Source organism: Lontra canadensis, unplaced genomic scaffold, assembly GCF_010015895.1.
Source record: "Lontra canadensis isolate GAN:19392208 unplaced genomic scaffold, GSC_riverotter_1.0 scaffold583, whole genome shotgun sequence".
NCBI classification, from domain to species: Eukaryota; Metazoa; Chordata; class Mammalia; order Carnivora; family Mustelidae; genus Lontra; species Lontra canadensis.
Window position 1 is genome coordinate 104 of NW_022631570.1, and position 18,220 is coordinate 18,323.

Genomic DNA, 18,220 nt, shown 5'->3' on the forward strand with positions numbered 1-18,220 from the left:
ACTACTTGATTCATCTCGTGACTTTGGCCTTTTTGTAGCTCAGGTTTTGGGAGGTTTTTTGGTTTTGTTTTTATTTTTTTAATCTGTCCAATACCTGTTGCACCTAATTCACACTTGCTATCAGACACAGGAGATATGATTTTGAAAGCACTTTAAATTATTTAAATTATTATTTCACTGTAGTGAAAACATTAGGGACATAGCACAGGAATCTGCATGGAGAGTAGACTGGGAGGGCCGGGGGCTCTGCTCTCCACCAGGCAAGCTGTGGGTGACTGGAAGTACGGGCCCTACTTCCAGTCACCCTGAGCATACCGCATGACCTTGGGTACCCACTCCACTTCTCTGCCACTAAAACCTTCTCTGCAGTTGGTCTAGGGCCAAGTCCAACATGAATTTGGGCACTTTAGAGAATACTGACCAGGCAAGGCTGGTACCCACAGCATGTTTCACTGCAAGTGCTCCAAAGTGGGGCAGGTGCCCCGATTCACCCTGGGCTCGGTCAGGCCCCAGCAAAGCATCACGGGACAAACACAGACAGCTCTCCCTCCACCAGAGGTGTGCTCTGTGGCTACAGCAGCCTTCCCGTTCATCCCACCTACTCTCTGCCTCACTCCATCTCCCTCATCTGCATACACAGTAAAGGCCCCCGTGGCCTCACGACTATAGTCATGTTTTTTTCCCATCCTCTTCCTGTTCGAAAACAACTTCAAAACCACAGGGTTTTGGTGTTAAGTTCTGGCCCTGAAATTAGCTATTGCTTTAGCTCCCCCTCAGACATACACTACTTTCCTGAGTCAAAGAGCCCATATGTGGAAAGGAAATGGGGAGTGAGTGGGAACTCTGGAGGTGGGAGGCAGGCAGAAAGAAGGGGCCTCAGTGAATGGAATGGAATAGAATGGTGCTGTGTTCTCCATAAAGGTTTGCCTGCTTCCCAAAGTGTAAGCCGCAAATCTTGGATATGGTTTGTTGGAGCTTCCCTGTCAGTCCCGTAACCATGGTTTTGGGCAGACTACATCACAGCACGAGCACAGAGAGAAGAGGCTTTTTCCTCTTTTTCTCTAAGACTCCATTTCCTATTTAAAAAATATGTAAGGTGACATGACAAGGTGGTTCATATGCAGCCTCTGGCCCTAGGACGGTCATGAGGTGGTCTGTTTTCAGTCATTTGTAGAGGATTCCTCTGTTTCCCCATGAGATATCTCTTTTTGTGTCAACCAAAGAACCCTGGGAACATATGCACCCAGAGCCACACCTGCTCTTGGTGGAAACATGTAGCAAATCAGAAAACACCAAAACCCATTTCCTAATTTAACACCTTCCTTCCAAAAAGAGCTAAAAGAAGGTTGGGCCTCCATGCTTCTTTGGGTGCCAAGGTTGAATGCATTTGGTTTATAGTACCCCGACAAGGAAGGCCTGTTTCCAAGTCCCTAATATTTTGACAGCGTTCTCAATTAACTCAATGTTGGACTTAGCAATAGTATCTCATTGAACAGTACCTTGAAAATCAATACAAGAAAATCATTGTAACTTTAAGTAGGATTCGAAGCACTGACTTCCAATTTCTAGCAACCAGAACCATTTTTTTAAGATACAACACTCCTTCCGGATGCATGGGCGATGCATGGGGCAAAAAAAGGTTGGCTTATGCTGCCGGGACCCTGGAGGAGACATCCTGGAGGAGAACACATTTTTCTCCCTGTGTGTCAGAAGATGAACTAACCCACCATGCAAGAGAATAGAAACAAGCTAGCTTCCTCCCGGAGGGAAAAATAAAGCAGCTCCTCACTAGGTTAGGCAGGACAAAGCCAGGACGTGGACGAAGCCTTCAGTCTAGGGCTGCACGTGCCTCTCTAAGGATGGAGGATCCCACCCCCACACAATCACACACAGCCAGCCCACCACGCGCCTGCGGAAGGCGCCGGCTTCTCTGTCAACCTTCAGCACCAGTGGCTGGGGGCTCTCGCAGCCTGTCACACCCCTTGTCTGGAGGGGGCAGAGGGCCTTACCCTCTTTCCAAGTCCCATTTTCGTTGCTCCAGTGCCTACTTCTCAACTATGAAATGGAGAATGCTTCCCCAAGGCAACTGAGACACACACACACACACACACAGAGCCCCCAGATGGCAATAAGTCTCGGCGCCCCATGACTAATGCCAAGGCCGTGCTTCCCAGGGACCCCACGGCTGGGCTGCCGGACCGGGTGGCGCCCGACTCACCCAGTCCTCGAAGTGCCGGCTCCCGTTCTGCAGCAGCTCCTCAAACTGGATGGTGCAGTTGGCCACGAAGTCATCGTAGCCGATGGGGGCATCGTGGAAGACGGCCAGCTCGATCTTGCGCCCGTTGCACACATCAGTGACGAACTCGTCGTGCCAGGCCGGGCTGTTGGTCTTCTGCTTGGTGGCTGTTTGGCCGATGCGAGAGTCGTCCACGTTGAGGGCGATGTAGGGGTCGAGAAGGAAAGTCTGCGGCCGGGGTCCCACCGCATGGCGCAGCGACCAGGCTGTGGGCTTCAAGCTCACGGCCTCGCAAATTTTGATCTTAAGAAGGCCATTGAACACTACCATGGTCGGGGCGGGGAGTGGGGGCCGGGGTCACTCCGTCCGCCCCGAGGGCAGGAATGAAGAACTGACGCCCTGGCACTCTGAGCCACGGGAACTCCTGGGTCCCCTCTCACCCCACCCCACACTGTCCCTACACCTTGTAGCGTTGCGCCCTGGCGCGGGCGATTCTCAGCGAGTGCATGTATTTCCTCGTCGGGTTCCTAACGGAAAACAGGGAGGGGGGGGAGAGCTGGGGGACGTCCGTGTTTGGAGCAAGTCTCTCCCCCCCTTCCACCAGCAGCACCTCCAGAAGAGGAGACGAGCTGTCGGCTTCGCTGCAAGCCGCGGGGGCTGTGTCGCCACCTCGCTGGCTCTCCCGGTCCGGGCTGCGGGGAGGCGGGCGCCGCACCCGGCGCTTACCTACCTTTCCGAAACATAATCCCCGGGAAATTTCGACTCCGGGAGGGGGAGGGGGATGTGGGACGGGGCGCGGACGAGAACCGGGGGCGCAGATTTCAACCCGGATCCTCTTCGCACACCCAGCGCCTGCCTCCAACCGCGCGGGGCGGGGGATGGATCGAGGGATGTTCAGTCTATCCGGAGGGATGCATGTCGAGAGGAAATGGTCCTCCTCGGAGCCAAATTTTTAAAAATCCACAAGCCACACAGCCAGCCCGGCCGCCTCCTCTTGGGCGAAGCCGCGCGGTTGCGGCGGTCGGCGATCGGGAGGCGCCAGGAGCCTGGAATCTCACATCCGCGCGGGCTCGGGAGTCGGGGTGGCCGCCGCTCGGGCTCGGGGCGCAGGCCGGCACCGGGCGGTGCGCAGCGCGGCGGCGGCGGGGCCCGGACTGCGACTCGGCGCGGCCCCACCTCCCGGGCGCCGGCGCCAGCCCGCCGCGCTCCCCGCGTCCCCGCTCTCGGCTACCGCTCGTTCGCCGCCCGCCCGCCCGCCCGCCCGCTCTCCCCCTCGGTCTTCCCCTTGGTCTTTCGCCCTCGGTCGGTGTGCGAGTCTCCCTCCCTCTAATGCAGGAAATGCGCAAAAGACGTCAGTGTGTGTGTGTGTGTGTGTGTGTGTGTGTGTATGTATGTGTGTGTGCGCGCGTGTGTATGTGTGTATGTGTGTGCACGCGCGCGCGCGCTCCTGTGTTTGGGGAAATAGAAAGTTTTGCCTGTTGGGGGAGCAATACGGGAAAAGTGAGCCGAGGAGAGGACGCCGCAGAGAGGGCGAGCCTGCCGGTCGCGGCGGCAGGCGGGGGAGCCGAGCGGGGACCTGCGCGGAACCCCCGGGAGTAGCGGCTTTGCGGGCCGTGATGCGTTTGCTGCGGGCTGCGGACACCTCGTCTCCGGTCTGCACGGGGAGACCCGCGGACCGCGCAGCTTCCTCGGGACTCCTCGGCCAAAACCGTCTCGTAGAGCAGGGAGGGGTGGGGGAGTGGCGGGGGGGCCGCCCTGCGGGAGGAGACTCGGGACCCTCCCCCAGCCCCAACCCCACTCCGACAGAGGCCCGCGGGAGCAGCCGGGGGAGTATTGGCCCGTCTGTCCGTCATTCCGTCTGGAGACGCTCTGCTCCGCCGCGGTGGGGGAGGGGAGAAAGGGAGGGGCGTGCGAGCCTCGGTGTGTGAGTTTTTAAACACTCTTTCTCTCCTCCCTTGCTTTAGGGCCGTTCTCCCCCTTTGGGATGTATCCTGGACTTCTCGGGCCGCGAGAACTTGTTGACAAGTGAAAGCTTAGTAGAACCTCGGCTCTATTTGTCTTTGTTTGTTTTTTACAAAGTGACTTCATATTTACTCTGGACCTCGTCTGTGCCTTTTTGGGGGACATGGTTCTGATCAGCGCGCTGACAGCGGCCGTCCGAGCTGCGGGAAAACGGGGCGCGCCTTCTGGGGGGCGAGGGACTGTGTCCGCGCTAATTTCCTCCATAACCTTTAAACTCTCGCTGGAAGCCGCGGCGGCTGATCACGTGAGGCGAGCCCTGGGCTGCTGGGGAAGAATTTCCTCCGCGGGGAGCCGGGGACGGGGTAGGCTGCGCGGCAAGGGACGGCCCCGCGCCAGGGGACGCGAACCTGGGAGGGCGGGGCGGAGAGCGCGGAGGCCCTGGGCGCGGCCCTGGCTGTTGCGGCTGTAGAACTGGGCTGGGAAGAGGTCATGTCCCCCAACCTGCGAGCGAGCAGGACGCAGTATAAAAAAGCAAACGTCGGCACTTCCCCGCGTGCCCGGCCAAGTCGGGGACTTTGTAGGAATCGTGATAAACGAAGTATTTATCTGGCAGGTTTGGTTAGTGTAGACCAAAATTTAAAAACCCCCTCTTGATTACATTTTCTCAATGGAAAAGGTTATCACAGCCTGTGGCTTAAAGGCTTAAAACGGATTAAAGGCGAGGAAGGAGGCAGTCCCCTGAAACAACTGGATACCAAGCGCAGCACACAGGTCGCAAAAAGGATAAAAACGTCCCGGGGTGATCCTCGCCTAAGGCCTGCTGGTCCTGCTCTCCCTGATCCTATCGTTTCTCCCAGCCCTCCCTGTCGAATGGGACAGCTGGGTAGAGAGTGCTAAAATGCAGTCTTGGGGACAACTGAGCTCTTCCGCGTGCAGAAAGTCAGGATACGAAAGTAATGCCCTATATGGTTACTCCCGCCAGCTGTAGGTGTGTTTTGGAATCTGTCAGTTGGACAAAGCGCTGGTGCTGGTGGGACATCTTACTGCTGTTCAGTTTTTATGTCTTTGATCATCAGAATTTTTTCCACCATTCTATTCTTATTAAACTTGCTTCCCTCTTCAGGGGCCATGTGATGGAAGGCAATGGCAAATAGGGCTAGGTCTTGTGAAAATTCATTTGGGAAGCAGAGCCACTAATAGAGCTGAAATACTTGACAGAGAGGCAAAATTTAAGGGGTACCAATGAGCACAGTAATCAAAATGAGTAATACTTTAATGCAATATTTTTAAAAAATCAAAAATAACGTAAAATGAACATATTCAAAATTTAAATAATTTTAAATGTTTTATTAAAATATCACTTATAGGGGCGCCTGGGTGGCTCAGTGGGTTAAAGCCTCTGCCTTCGGCTCAGGTCATGATCCCGGGGTCCTGGGATCGAGCCCCACATCGGGCTCTCTGCTCGGCAGGGAGCCTGCTTCCTCCTCTCTCTCTCTCTGCCTGCCTCTCTGCCTACTTGTGATCTCTGTCTGTCAAATAAAATAAATAAAATCTTAAAAAAAAAAAAATAAAAAAAAAATAAAAAAAAATATCACTTATATTACCGACTTGATTGGCACCTCTGAAATTCTGTACCTGAGATGAGTGCTCCATTTGCCTCACCCTAGCCCCAGCCCTGTTGAGGAGTCTAGAAAGGCAAGGACTTCATGAATTTAGGGATCCGTTAAGTGTTTCAGGCCATCTCTGTACTCTTTCCCTGGGTAAGATTACCATGCAAACAGAGAAGTACACAAGACTGGAAAACATTGACCAAAATCCCTCCTCTTCGATGTGTTATATAGGAAATAGGTTTAGAATTAAGGGCATGCTGAACTTGAACTTTTTGCGTGATACCATATTCCATCTCTCCCCAGACAAGACTTCCCAGATATATATAAATAAATAGGGCCTGCTGCCATCTCAGTGGTTAGGTATTCTTAAAACCAATAACCTACAAACTTCTAATACCACTTCCTTGTGACCCAGTATGGTTACAGGAGAACAGCCTCTGCCTCTTAGCAGGCTGTCTGTTACACCATGTGAACAATCAGGCTGCATTTCTCAGATGTGACCAACACCAGTGTAACCTCACCTTCTTTTTGGGGGGGTCTTAACCATTTTGTAAGTTTTTATTTAAATTCCAGTTAGCATACAGTGTAATCTTTGTTTCAGGTATACAGTATAGTGATTCAACACTTCCATTCAACACCCCGTGCTCATCACAAGTGCCTGCCTTTTAATTCTAAGTCTAAAAAGGGGTGGGGGGGTGGAGTGGTGAAAAGATCTCGCCAAACTGCCTGTGTTGTACTGAATGAATATTTAAATAAAAAGGGAGAATGCTGGTACTTTACATTACAAACATTCCTAATTTCCTGCTCCTATTACATCCTTATTTCTGAATAAATCTCTCACCTTCTTACTCTCTGGCTTGGCTGAACAAAAATCTCTGTTCTCCAGGATCACCACGGAGATGCCAGATGTGAGCTTGTTTCCAGATTCACATGAAAAGAAAAACAAGCCCTTACAGGTGGGAAAGTTTAAAAAGTAAAATTCCAATCAATAATCTTTGCCTACTAGATCCTCCTCTTGGCCTCTGTATGCAGTTCTGAAGGACAGCAGAGAGACTGGCATTGACATTGAGTAAGATGTCCCCTGGATTCCAACTACTGCCTAGTTATTTTGTGAGCTTTGAGTGAGGGAAAGGAAGAATGAATTGTTCAAAACTGAACAAAGATGACCAAGAGGGTGCTTTAAAAATTAAGCTCTTGGGGAAAAGGACTGATTGAGCAAGAGCTCCCAAGGCCACATGATTAAGTACTACAGTAGATGTAGGGGTGCTCCAGCCTCTCTGAGAGTGACAGCACAAAGGCAGCCTCACCCCCTGCCTGGGTTTGCCTGGGAAGGCATCACCCATCAGTCTAGACTTTCCAATAGGCAAAGAGGAGAGGGAAGGACACTGGAGGCAATGGGAACAGGGTATGCAGAGCACAAGTAGGTAAGAGCACAGCTGTGTGGGATGAGTCAGCCATCAGATGGACCTGGCATGTTGGCAGGCAGGAAGAGGAGATGAGGTGAGGTTAGGTAGGTTGAATGGGATCATTAAGACTCTGGGGAGCCTGTAAATGAGTTTGAATTTTTTCCTCATGAGACACTGATCATTCTAAGGTCGGGAACAGCATACCTAGAGTTAATACCTTAAAAAGGCAATTTTGCAGGGATGGATAGGTTACTCTTCTGCAGTTTCCCTCCAGAAAACTAACCCCCAAACCAGGATGTTGGAGCAATAGAAGATCCACGCCTGAAGATGATTTCCTCTAATCAAAAAGAAACAGCCTGTGGATATTGTTGTGATGGATTAAAGGAAGCAGAGATGGGGTGCCAGAACCTTAGACTAGCATATCAATATTCATGTCCTTGTTGCTGTGCTAGTGGATGCCATTTATAGAATGTTAATGGCTTCTGCAAAGGTCGGCCTGGTCAGGGACTGTCATCCATTCCACACATGCCCTGTGGAACAGAATTCAACTACCTGGGCTATGTGATGGAATATGCAGCAACAAAATGACACTGAAAACCTTCCAGAGTTCTGTTGGCCCTGCCTGGCCTACCCCCAACCTGTGTCCCAGCCCCACACCTAACGCCACCCTAGTTCCTCCCTCTGGTTGCGGGCCTATGTCTGGCCTGCCCTGTCTTATGTTGGCCTTGACTCTGCTCTGAACTCTGTTGCTATGACCCAGAGACCAAGCTTCACTCGTACCCTACAAAGAGGTATAAGAATCAGAGGTAACCCCATAGAGCTTAAAGGCAGATGCAGGCAGATGGCCTACTGCCCATCTTTCCTCAGTTCCTTTGACCCTGCATCCCACTCACTCAAGCACCGTATGGTAAGGAACATCACATACCACGTCTTTGGCTGTTACGTTGAGCTGCATCTTGGGACTTTTTTTTTTTTTTCTTAAATAGTTTATTTATTTATTTATTTTTTTTGAGAGAGAGAGAGAGAGAGCATGCGTGCACACAAGCATGAGCACAATCAGGGAGAAGGGCAGAGAGAGGGGGGGACAAGCAGACTCCCTGCTAAGCGGGGAGCCTGGTGCAGGCCTCAGTCCAAGGGCCCTGAGATCATGACCTGAGCAAAAGTCAGACACTTAACTGATTGAACCACCCAGGTGCCCTGCATCTTGGGACTTTTAAATATACAAATTAATCCATGGGTCTTGCTAAGCACCTGCTATGTTCACAATCCTGGGGCAGGTGCTCTAGGGAGGACAAATAGATATATGGATGTTTCCTACTCCAGTGGGGGAGACAGGAAATCCTTTATTTAGCAGTTGGTATTAAGTGCCACATCACTGGGAGCACTGGGGAAGCAAAGATGATGACACACATTGACCCCTTATTAGTCGGACTGGGCCAGGTCATGCTGCGGCAATAAACAGTCTCCAAATCCCATGGTCTTAAAATAACAGGTTTCTCCTCACGCTGCTCTAAATCTGTGGCAGGTTGGCTGAGAGCTCTGCCCCAGCTCAGTATCATTTTTGTTCCTGCATCCAGGCCAACAGAAAAGTCACTATCTGGAACTTAGCTGGTCACGGGCAACAAGCAAAAGAACCTCTAGCGGGTTGGGCAACTAATAGTCCACTGGATGTGCTAAATGACATTCACTTCTGCTCACTACCTGTTAGCTAGAACCAGTCACATGGCTGCTCTCCCCCAACCACCAGGGGCTGGGAAGTTCCGCCATGTGCAGAGGTGAGGAGTATGGACTGTTTGGTGAAGAGCAATGAAGAATGCCATAGACCCTGTCCTCAAGTATCAGGTGCAGAAGGATGACTCAAGGCAGCACACAGTAAATGACAGATAAATGGCACAGTTGGAAAGGGTAATAGAAATGTAGAGGTAATGGGGTGCCTGGGTGGATCAATGGGTTAAAGCCTCTGCCTTCGGCTCAGGTCATGGTCCCAGGGTCCTGGGATCGAGCCCCACATTGGGCATTCTGCTCAGTAGGGAGCCTGCTCCCTCCCCCACTGCCTTCCTCTCTGCCTACTTGTGATCTGCCTGTCAAATAAATAAATAAAATCTTAAGGAAAAAAAAAGAAAGAAAGAAAAGTAGAGGTAAGGACAATCACAGTCAGAGGGAAACTGTTCAATCCCCCATGGCCCTGGGCCACTGCATGCAGAAGACTTCAGATCACACTGAGAATCCAGCCTGTTTCAGAACTAGCAGCCACCTAAGCCCCTCTCCCCTTCCCTCAGTTATGTTTAATGTCAGAGAACTTGCAGAGACTTCAGAACCAAGTCTGCACTAAGGGGGCATTTAGATACAGCAGAACTAAGACTTGTTTGTTACACGCTGCAAGATTTGGGAGATGAACTGGCCTATATTCTTTCTTATTATTAAATTCCTCTATTAAATGATGAAACTGAGAGCTAGAGAAATTCACTGACTTGCCACACAAGAGAATTTTTAACAATAACCAAAGAAAGCACTAGCTAGAGGTCTACAATCAACTCTTAATGCTTCCTAGATGCAGTTTACGGATTCTCCCGCATTATTACACTAGAACCAGTGCAACGCCATTTAATGATAAGAACTCCAATTACTCTTTATATGTTGGAAACAAAATTTCTATAAATCAATTCAGGTTTGTTTTAATGTATTGGTTCCAAACTTAACTGGCCTCAGTGCAATTGGATATTACAGACTTGTAATAATTCTTGGGGGACAATGATATTTACAGAGTTCTTCCTTAGGTTTTGGGGATATGTGTAAACAAGGTCCTTAAAACAAAAAAACTTTATTGTTCCTTAACTTCTCTATTTCTGCATCTTGTCTGGTAACACCAATTAGATATATCTTTGGCGTATGGTTTTATAACTGTACCAAATGTAACAGCTGTTTCTGTGGGCTCCTGTGGCTAATTTATGAATTAGCAGAAGGACTATCTTACTGTTCAGTGAAACCATTTTTTTTAATTTTAATTTTAAATAGCGTCCATGTCTAACGTGGGGCTCAAACTCATGACTCTGAGATCAAAAGTCACATGCTCGACCAACTGAACCAGCCAGACGTGGCCCCCCTCAAAACATACACATGGTTTTTTGGTTTCGTTTTGGGTTTTTTTTTTTTTAATCTGACCGTTCAGATTACGTTATATATCTCTAACCCATTCTGGATATTTGGCCAATCCATTTCTATTTCTAATTTACCTTTCAAGATTAAGGAGATAGATCTCCAGGGCAGGGAATATTGCCTTTTCATCACCGATAACAATCATTTAGGTATAACAGATGTACAACCAGAACTAGTTAATTCACAGGTTCTCTTGCAACCAAGATGTAATTCAGGGTAGCAAATCCTTCTCTCTTTTAAGGCCCAACCCCTCCCTGTCCCAGTCCTTATGTCCCTGGCTGAACCTCTGGATCCCCCTCCCTGAACTCTCCCACCACTTCCCCTCACTTCTCATAGCCCTGACCTCTGCCCAACTACAGTTTGTTTAATTTGTAACTTCTCTTAATTCTGCCACTTCCCTGAAAAGTCTTTAAGTTTGGAGAGACAGTATGACTCATCTCCATACTTACTCTCCAGGATCCTGGACACAGTAGGTACAACCCTGTGCTCTATAAATACTTGTCACAAGGATGACACTTCGAAATAAGAAGAGTGTCACAAATCTTGTTAGCTCCTCTCTTGCTTGCACAGATGAGCGCCCTGGCGATGGCTGGCTCGCTCCACTCCGCTGCAACAGGGGATGAAGTAATAAAGTGATTTAGTCACTGGGCTAATGGACAGCGCTGTGGTCAGCGCTGCACCCCCAGGCCTAGGGCCACCGCGGCCGGCTCTGTGAGCCAACGGCGCCCTCTGGCGGACGCGAGGGCGCCCAGCCGGCCTCCAAAAGCTGGGAGTACTGGGATTACTTGGAGAGCTATGGAGATAGGTCCAGGCGCAGACCACGTGGCATGGGACCACTGGCTTTATCCACATGCCCATCATGAACAGGAGACAAACGCAGTCAGCGAGCATCTGCCTTATGAGAAAACGATGCTGAATCTTAAAAAAAAAAAAAAAAAAAAAAAAAAAAATTCTAACAACTAAGTTTCTCAAAATGAAGAATTCTATTCCTATCACTGCATCAGAACAATAGGCCCTCTATTTTCCAGTTAAATCCATGCTGGGTCCAGGAAGAACAATGAAGAAGAAGCAGTCCAGGATTTAGAGAAACTAGAACCTGAAGGAATGTTATTTCCAGACAGGCCCCAGGGACCCAACCCAGCTTTTTCGAGGTGTTAGACTGCAGGTCAGCCCCTGAAGCTGAGGTGAGAGCTGTGAGAGATGGCTGAGGAACCCTGCTGTCACCCCTAGAATGGACAGTATTGGGAGTGGAAGGGAATTGGGGCCACCCAGAGGCTGCTCCTCTTTCCAGCAGATCACTCGGTTTCCTTTTCTGACAAAACGCCAAAGCCATCAGCCCAGGGCTCACTTGACTTTCTACACCTAACCCCACAACCACTTAGGAAAGAAGAGAGGATGAGTGTCCTTCCTCCATCCCACTAGTTATCATGGAAGTGGGTCCCCTCAGCCCAGGCCCCCACCTGTGTCCTGGACCCATTACCCAGCCTTGCTTCTTAGGAACTCTGGTGCTGGCCACCTCTCATCCTCTTCCTCAACCTCCCCCTGTCTGCCATTCTTTCCCATCAGTCAGACTCACCCATCCTAAAAATCATCTCGCACCCTGCCTCACCTCAGATTTCTCTCTGGCCACCTCTCAAACCTCTTCTCCTCCCTAAATTCCTTAAGACTTAGGTATGCTCCCTATCTCCTTTTCTTACACTCCATCCCATCTAAGCCCAGGTGCTGGGGCTCACCGCTCATTGAGGGGACCCATCATTTCCACCTTGCTAAGCCCGTGTGTGGAGTCCCCAGTGTACTTAACCACACCAGCTGATGCTGTTTCCTCTCCCTCCTTAAAATGCTCTCTCCCCTTGGTTTCCATGACATCCAAGCTCTCCAAAATTTTCTTCCTGTTCCTTAACTTCTCCTTTCCAGTTTCTCTCCTTTCCTTGGTCCTTGCCCATCTCTTAAACGCACCATTATTTTATGGTTTACACTGCAGAATGCTAAGACATTTAATGCAAAAGTTGTCTCAATGAAACTGTGACCTGAGGTGCAGTAAATATATTGAAGGGGGGAAAGATCACGGTGGCGTGGAGTGGAAAGAGAAGACCCCAAGAAGGGAGAGAGATGGAAATTGCAAATAATTGCAAATGGGATGGCAGGAGATTATCAGAGGCAGAGAAAAAGACTTCGAAAGGGCATTCCTGGCAGAAGGACTGCCCACTAAATGCACAGAGGGAAGATTTATCTAATGACTATAAGCATCTCTTTGCTAGACATGACACAAAACAGAGAAGACATGAGTCCCTAGTCTGACTTTTAGTTAACATTCCATTAAATAGCAATATAAGGTAGCAGCTGATAAAGGAATTGGGGTGAAAGAAGGAAGACATTGGCATGGGCTTCCTGGAGGTGGCAAGATTTGCGAGCTATTCTGTTCTGTATGAATTAGGGTAGGCTAACAGTTCAGGTATAACCCAATGTATAAAAGCTCAAACACAATGGATGGTTATTTCTTATTCACCTAACAGTATCGAGTGAGTTAACAAGTCAAAAAGGTGGCCCTGTCTCTTCAGGCTTCCACAGTCACTTTGGAGGTTGGAGCCAGTGGAGCCATCCAGAAAGAGAAAAAATCATGGAGGAGCCTGGAGCCTGGAAGGTTTTATGGGCGAGGTCACCTACATCCCATTGGCTATGACTTAGTCACATGGCCACATATAACCACAAGAGAGGCTGGGAAACATAGTTTGCTCGAGAGCCAGGAAGAAGAGGAGAGCATGACTTTTTGGTGAGCAGAGAACAGCAGCTCCCACTTGGTCCTTTCTCCCTTTGCCGGAGATTGGGATGCCCCATTTAGGTTAAGTAGCAGTGCAAATTAGATTCCCTCTCCATTTTCCTCATTCTTTTCCCATTTAATGTGTGAAAAAGAACTACAAGGACCCTGTAGCTGTAAAAAAGATGCACGTGCAGGTGTGGGCCAAGAGAAGGGTGATGAAGCAGGAGAAAGACAGCAGTGTGCTGAGCTACAGGTGTCTGGAGAGGACTTGCTCTTCCAGCCGCACCCCCCCCAGCCCCACCCATTACAATGCCAGGTTGCTTGCATCTTTGGTGCAGGTGTGACATGGCAGGAGATATCTCCTATCGTTTCCTGGGAGAAAGGTCCATTCTCAACCCACAACTGAACTTGGTCAGGGTCCTCCCTTCAGGTGATCTTGGAGATGCTGCAGCACAGTGTGTGGTGAAAGTGTGGGGGTGGTGAGGGAGCCACCAGGCAGAGGCCTCAAATGTAGTAACATTCTGTACTCTGAACCTAGGGAACTTTTAGATCTAACCCTCCCCCCCTTATTGCTCCCTTCTCAACCACAAGTATCATTATTCCCATTTTACAAATGGGGTAACTGAGAAGAAAAAGTAAATCAGAGAAGGTAAAGTGCACACAGGAGCAGAGCCCAGACTTGGTTGCCTAGAAGGGGCTTCCCTAGGATGACCAACATTACCAACATTTTCTGTGTGGTGGTCAAGGCATAGCCGGGGTCTGTCCTGGAACTTCCCAGGGAAAGTGAACCTCCAAGTCCTCATTGCCCAGCAGGACATAGGCTGCTGCTCCAGCTGTGCACTGCTTGGAGACATGGGCTCCAACGTGCAAGTCATTCCATCCACTCTCCGCCTGGGCTTGTGAGGGTTGAAGGAGTCCCAGTGGGGGTACATTGGCATGGCGGTGGAGCAGGCAGGGTACTGGCTGCACGGAGAGGAAATAAGGGTATTAGAACATCACCTTTGAAACTTAGAGTTTACTAGCACACCCTGCTGATTGCTTTTGGAGGGGATACTAACTTCACCCCCTCTGGGTTAGGACAGATGTCTCTCGAGTTCTTAATCTCAGTGAAGGATTTTATTTCAGAAGTCAGTCTCTCTCCACTTCTCCTTCCTCCCTTCCCCTATCTTTTCTTGTTTGGAGCCTGTTGCACCTCAAGTTAACTTCTGACAAAGGAAGCTTTTCTGGATTGTTTGATTTCAACAAATGCCCAATGCAAGCTTGTGTTCTTGGAGTGCAGACAACAAGCCTGGATGCCTTCTCCTGGGACCTGAGGTCTCCCAAGCAGCTGGGAGGAAAGGCAGAAACTCTGCCTGGAGCAAGTCCTGTTAACCTCTAGAATGTGGCAACTCAGGGCCCTGTGCTTTGGGAGGGACCTCGGTGCCTTGGGGTGCAGTGAAGGAAGGAGGAAAAATGCTTTTTGTCCTCACTCCCTGAAAACTATGGCAGCTTCTTTCCCTTACCTGGATCCTGTACCCCATTATTCCCTCTGCCAGGTCTCCCTGCCCCATCCGGGTAAGGGGGTCTTAGCTTAGACAGCATTTCTTCTAAGAGACTCTTCTGCTTCCCCATCAGCCCTGAATACATATAATTGTCAGTTCAAGTGTGCTTATTGGTTTCCCCCAAAGTCAGAATTGCAGGGAAGCTAATACAGGTTAAACTTCAGGACCCTCCCTTGCTCCTTCCAAGACCCTTTTGCTAATTTTATTTCCCTTTTCCTAAAGAGGCCTTTTCAAATTGTTTAAGTTTGGGGCCACAAGAAACCTGGGTCTACTTGTGGTCTTTCCCATTATTCTGTGAACTTCCGGATACAGGGTTGTGTGTCGGATTCCCTGGGGTTATTTCTAGATCTAGAGCACAGGCAACACCCTCAATAGACAGGTGTGAAATGAAAGAATGAAAGGAAGAAAGGATCTTTAGCTAGCACTCAGCAGACCGGTAGTTCTCATTAGGAACCTTCAGCACTGTCACCTGGGCAATCTGAATGTGGTATTAAATGCCTGTCACTTCAGCACAGCACCACGTGAGGCAGAATCCAGCCTGGAAGCTCAGGGGCTTCATTTATAAGATCCTGGGCATATCGCCTGCCTCTCAATGGAACCTGGTTTATTCAAACGCAACAAGAAGTTTGTAACAACTAATTTCTAGAATAACAATGGATATCGTATCAGTACCTGGCACTGAGCACTTCGCAGGAAGTTTCTTTACATGCTCAGTCCTTAAGGAACATTTCATTTTTAATCCTTTTTATCTCTAGCACTGAGAGTTCCCCCAAGGCTACTTAGAGCCTCTGAACCAGGTAGCTCCTGAACAACAAGGTTTGGGTGAAGGGTCCAAGCACACAAAGGAATTTGCACTGGGTCCAGCACCCCAGTAAGAATGACTCTGAGGGGTACCTGGGTGGTTCAGTCAGTTAAGGACCCGACTCTTGATTTTGGCTCAAGTCATGATCTTAGGGTTGTGAAATTGAGCCCCACATTGGGCTCCTCGCTGGGCATGGAGCCTGCTGAAGAGCCTCTCTCTCCCTCTGCCCCCCCATCCCCCTTTCTCTCCCTCTCTGGAAAAGAAAGAATAAGAATAAGAAAGCAGGGGGGCGCCTGGGTGGCTCAGTGGGTTAAGCCTCTGCCTTCGGCTCAGGTCATGATCCCAGGGTCCTGGGATCGAGCCCCGCATCGGGCTCTCTGCTCAGCGGGGAGCCTGCTTCCTCCTCTCTCTCTGCCTGCCTCTCTGCCTACTTGTGATCTCTGTCTGTCAAATAAATAAATAAAATCTTAAAAAAAAAAAAGAAAGAAGGAGAAGGAGAGAAAGGAAGGAAGGAAGGAAGGAAGGAAGGAAGGAAGGAAGGAAGGAAGGAAGAAAGAAAGAAAGAAAGAAAAGAATGGCCTGGGATCAGGTCTGCGGTGTCCCCCTATACACTGCTCGTTCCTACAATAAGATAGAGGACTGCAGGACAAATTCAAAGAACTTGCATTAAAATACAAATAATAAGAAATCATGTGGCTAACCAGCTTCCTTTTGTAGCCATGGTTGAGTTTTCCAACTGAAAATTAACCCAACTGGAGCTCTAATTTATGTATACCCCTCAGTGGCTGTAAAGTGGTCATTATTTCTCTCTGTCTCACAGAGAAGAAAGTGAAACTGAGATGGCACTGAGCCCCATGCCACAGCTGGCAAACGGTAAACCTAGAAGTGCAGGCTCGGCCACCTTACACACAGCTTCCTGTCCCCTGTCCTTCAGTGCCAGATTGACACTCACACTGCTCTGTGAGTTCAAGTTCCTTCTCTGATTCCCTCAACTCGTGGGAACCAGTGTATGTGCCAATGCAAGAAATGACCTTGCCAACACAACACGTAGAGTGTCATTGTGGTTTTTCTCTCACAAAAATTGAGAAGTGGTAAATGTTTCTCACGTTTTTTCCTCTGGTAATGTCCACACATTCTGTGTTTGCATGTGCCAAAGCTTGAAAATTCAACAGCAAAGTGGTAGGGGAGGCAGAAGGCAGAATGGAGTGGGAGGGGCGTTTTACAATTTATTACAATGCAAGTTCCACTATTTGTTTCTTACAATAATAACAGTAGTAATGGTAATAATAACAACAATATAATCATAATGATAGCTAACAACTATTCATTGAGAACTATGTGTCAGGCATTAATTTTAACAACTTTTTTAAAAAATCACCAAAACAATCCAGTGGGCATTAATTTTAACAAATTTTTTTTTTTAAATCACCAAAACAATCCAGTGGGATAAGCATTACTATCTCTAATTCTAAGACATGCTGTTTTTTTTTTTTAAATCACATTTTAACATCTTATAATGTTAAGTATAAGTACTGTGTCACACTGTAATTGCTGGTGAGATGTTTTAAATCTCTTACCAGTACATATTATAGGGGTGCAATTTACAGATAAGGCAATGGAGATAGAGAAAAACCAAGCAACGTACCTAGGGTCCCACCGCTAGTAGGTAGCATGGCCTGGCTTCAGACTCAAGTGGTCTAGATATAGCGCCCACCAATTTATCTGTTTGTTTATTTGTTTTGCAGTCTCTGGCATCCTACAGACATCTTCCCTAACAGCCATAGGTCTGTCCATCAGGAGCTGGGATCATGCTGACGGCACACTCTACAAAACAGGATATATATGTTTTTCATTCATACAAATTTTAACTTGCGCATATAACCATGATTCCATTCTGTTACAGAAAACTCTGAATTTAGAAACTGCCTTAATTAAAGAAGCCAAATTAAACCGCCTGGATACACTTGGGATGAAAGTCAGGCAGTAGGGAGAGTTCCCAAGAGAAAATATACTCTTACGGTTGCTTCAAACATTTTTGAAATTAACTTACTTATTGCACTTTCTGGCCTCAGTTTCTCCAACTGTAAAATGAGGGGCATACTTCCACTCCAAACTACTTTCAAACTTTTTGATGGTGCATCTTCAACGTTTTAAACATTTGAGCACACATCTGCAATGTATGTATCCTTTTTATTTACAAAGAATGGAATACATGTGTGTGCATGTACACTTCTATGAGTTTTAACACACATATAGATTTGTATAACCATCATGCCAATAAGAACACAGAACAGTTCCATTAGCTGCTCTGAACTCCCTTGCTTTACCTCTGGTGGTGAAATTGCCTCTGGTGCCTAAGCTCTGCCAACTACTAATCAGGTCCTCATCTCTATAGTGTTGCCCTTTCCAGAATATCATGTAAATGGAACCATACAATATATAACCTTCTGACACTGGTTGCTTTCACTTAGCAGAATGTCTTTAAGCTTCACTCATTTGTTGAGTGTATCAGTAATTTGCTCCTTCTTATATATTCACAGATTTTTTTTTCGAAGATTTTATTTATTTATTTGATAGTGAGACAGCGAGAGAGGGAACACAAGCAGGGGGAGGGCAGAGGGCGAGGGAGAAGCAAGCTCCCCGCTGAGCGAGGAGCCTGACTGGGGCCTCCATCGGAGGACCCTGGGATCATGACCTGAGCCGAAGGCAAAGGCTTAAGGACTGAGCCACCCAGGTGCTGCAATTTGCT

General features: G+C 48.5%; 1 protein-coding gene and 1 long non-coding RNA gene across 2 annotated transcripts; one reads left to right on the plus strand and one right to left on the minus strand.

Moving 5' to 3' along the window:
• Positions 1-2,134: 2,134 nt before the first annotated feature.
• LOC116863131 (protein kinase C epsilon type-like) lies at positions 2,135-3,403 on the minus strand. The gene is made up of 2 exons (XM_032850626.1): positions 2,967-3,403; positions 2,135-2,763 (listed from the first exon to the last, which is right to left on the minus strand). Exon 2 carries the CDS (start codon positions 2,564-2,566, stop codon positions 2,150-2,152), a length of 417 nt encoding a protein of 138 aa, XP_032706517.1. The 5' UTR covers positions 2,567-2,763; positions 2,967-3,403; the 3' UTR covers positions 2,135-2,149.
• A 295-nt stretch (positions 3,404-3,698) lies between these two features.
• LOC116863132 lies at positions 3,699-4,334 on the plus strand. The gene is made up of 2 exons (XR_004381772.1): positions 3,699-3,888; positions 4,201-4,334. It is a non-coding gene; the product is annotated as an uncharacterized LOC116863132 (long non-coding RNA).
• The last annotated feature ends 13,886 nt before the right edge of the window (positions 4,335-18,220 follow it).

Coding starts and splice junctions, on each gene's coding strand:
- LOC116863131 (XM_032850626.1), bottom strand. CDS start 2,566: ATGGTAGTGTTCAATGGCCTTCTTAAGATCAAAATTTGCGAGGCCGTG.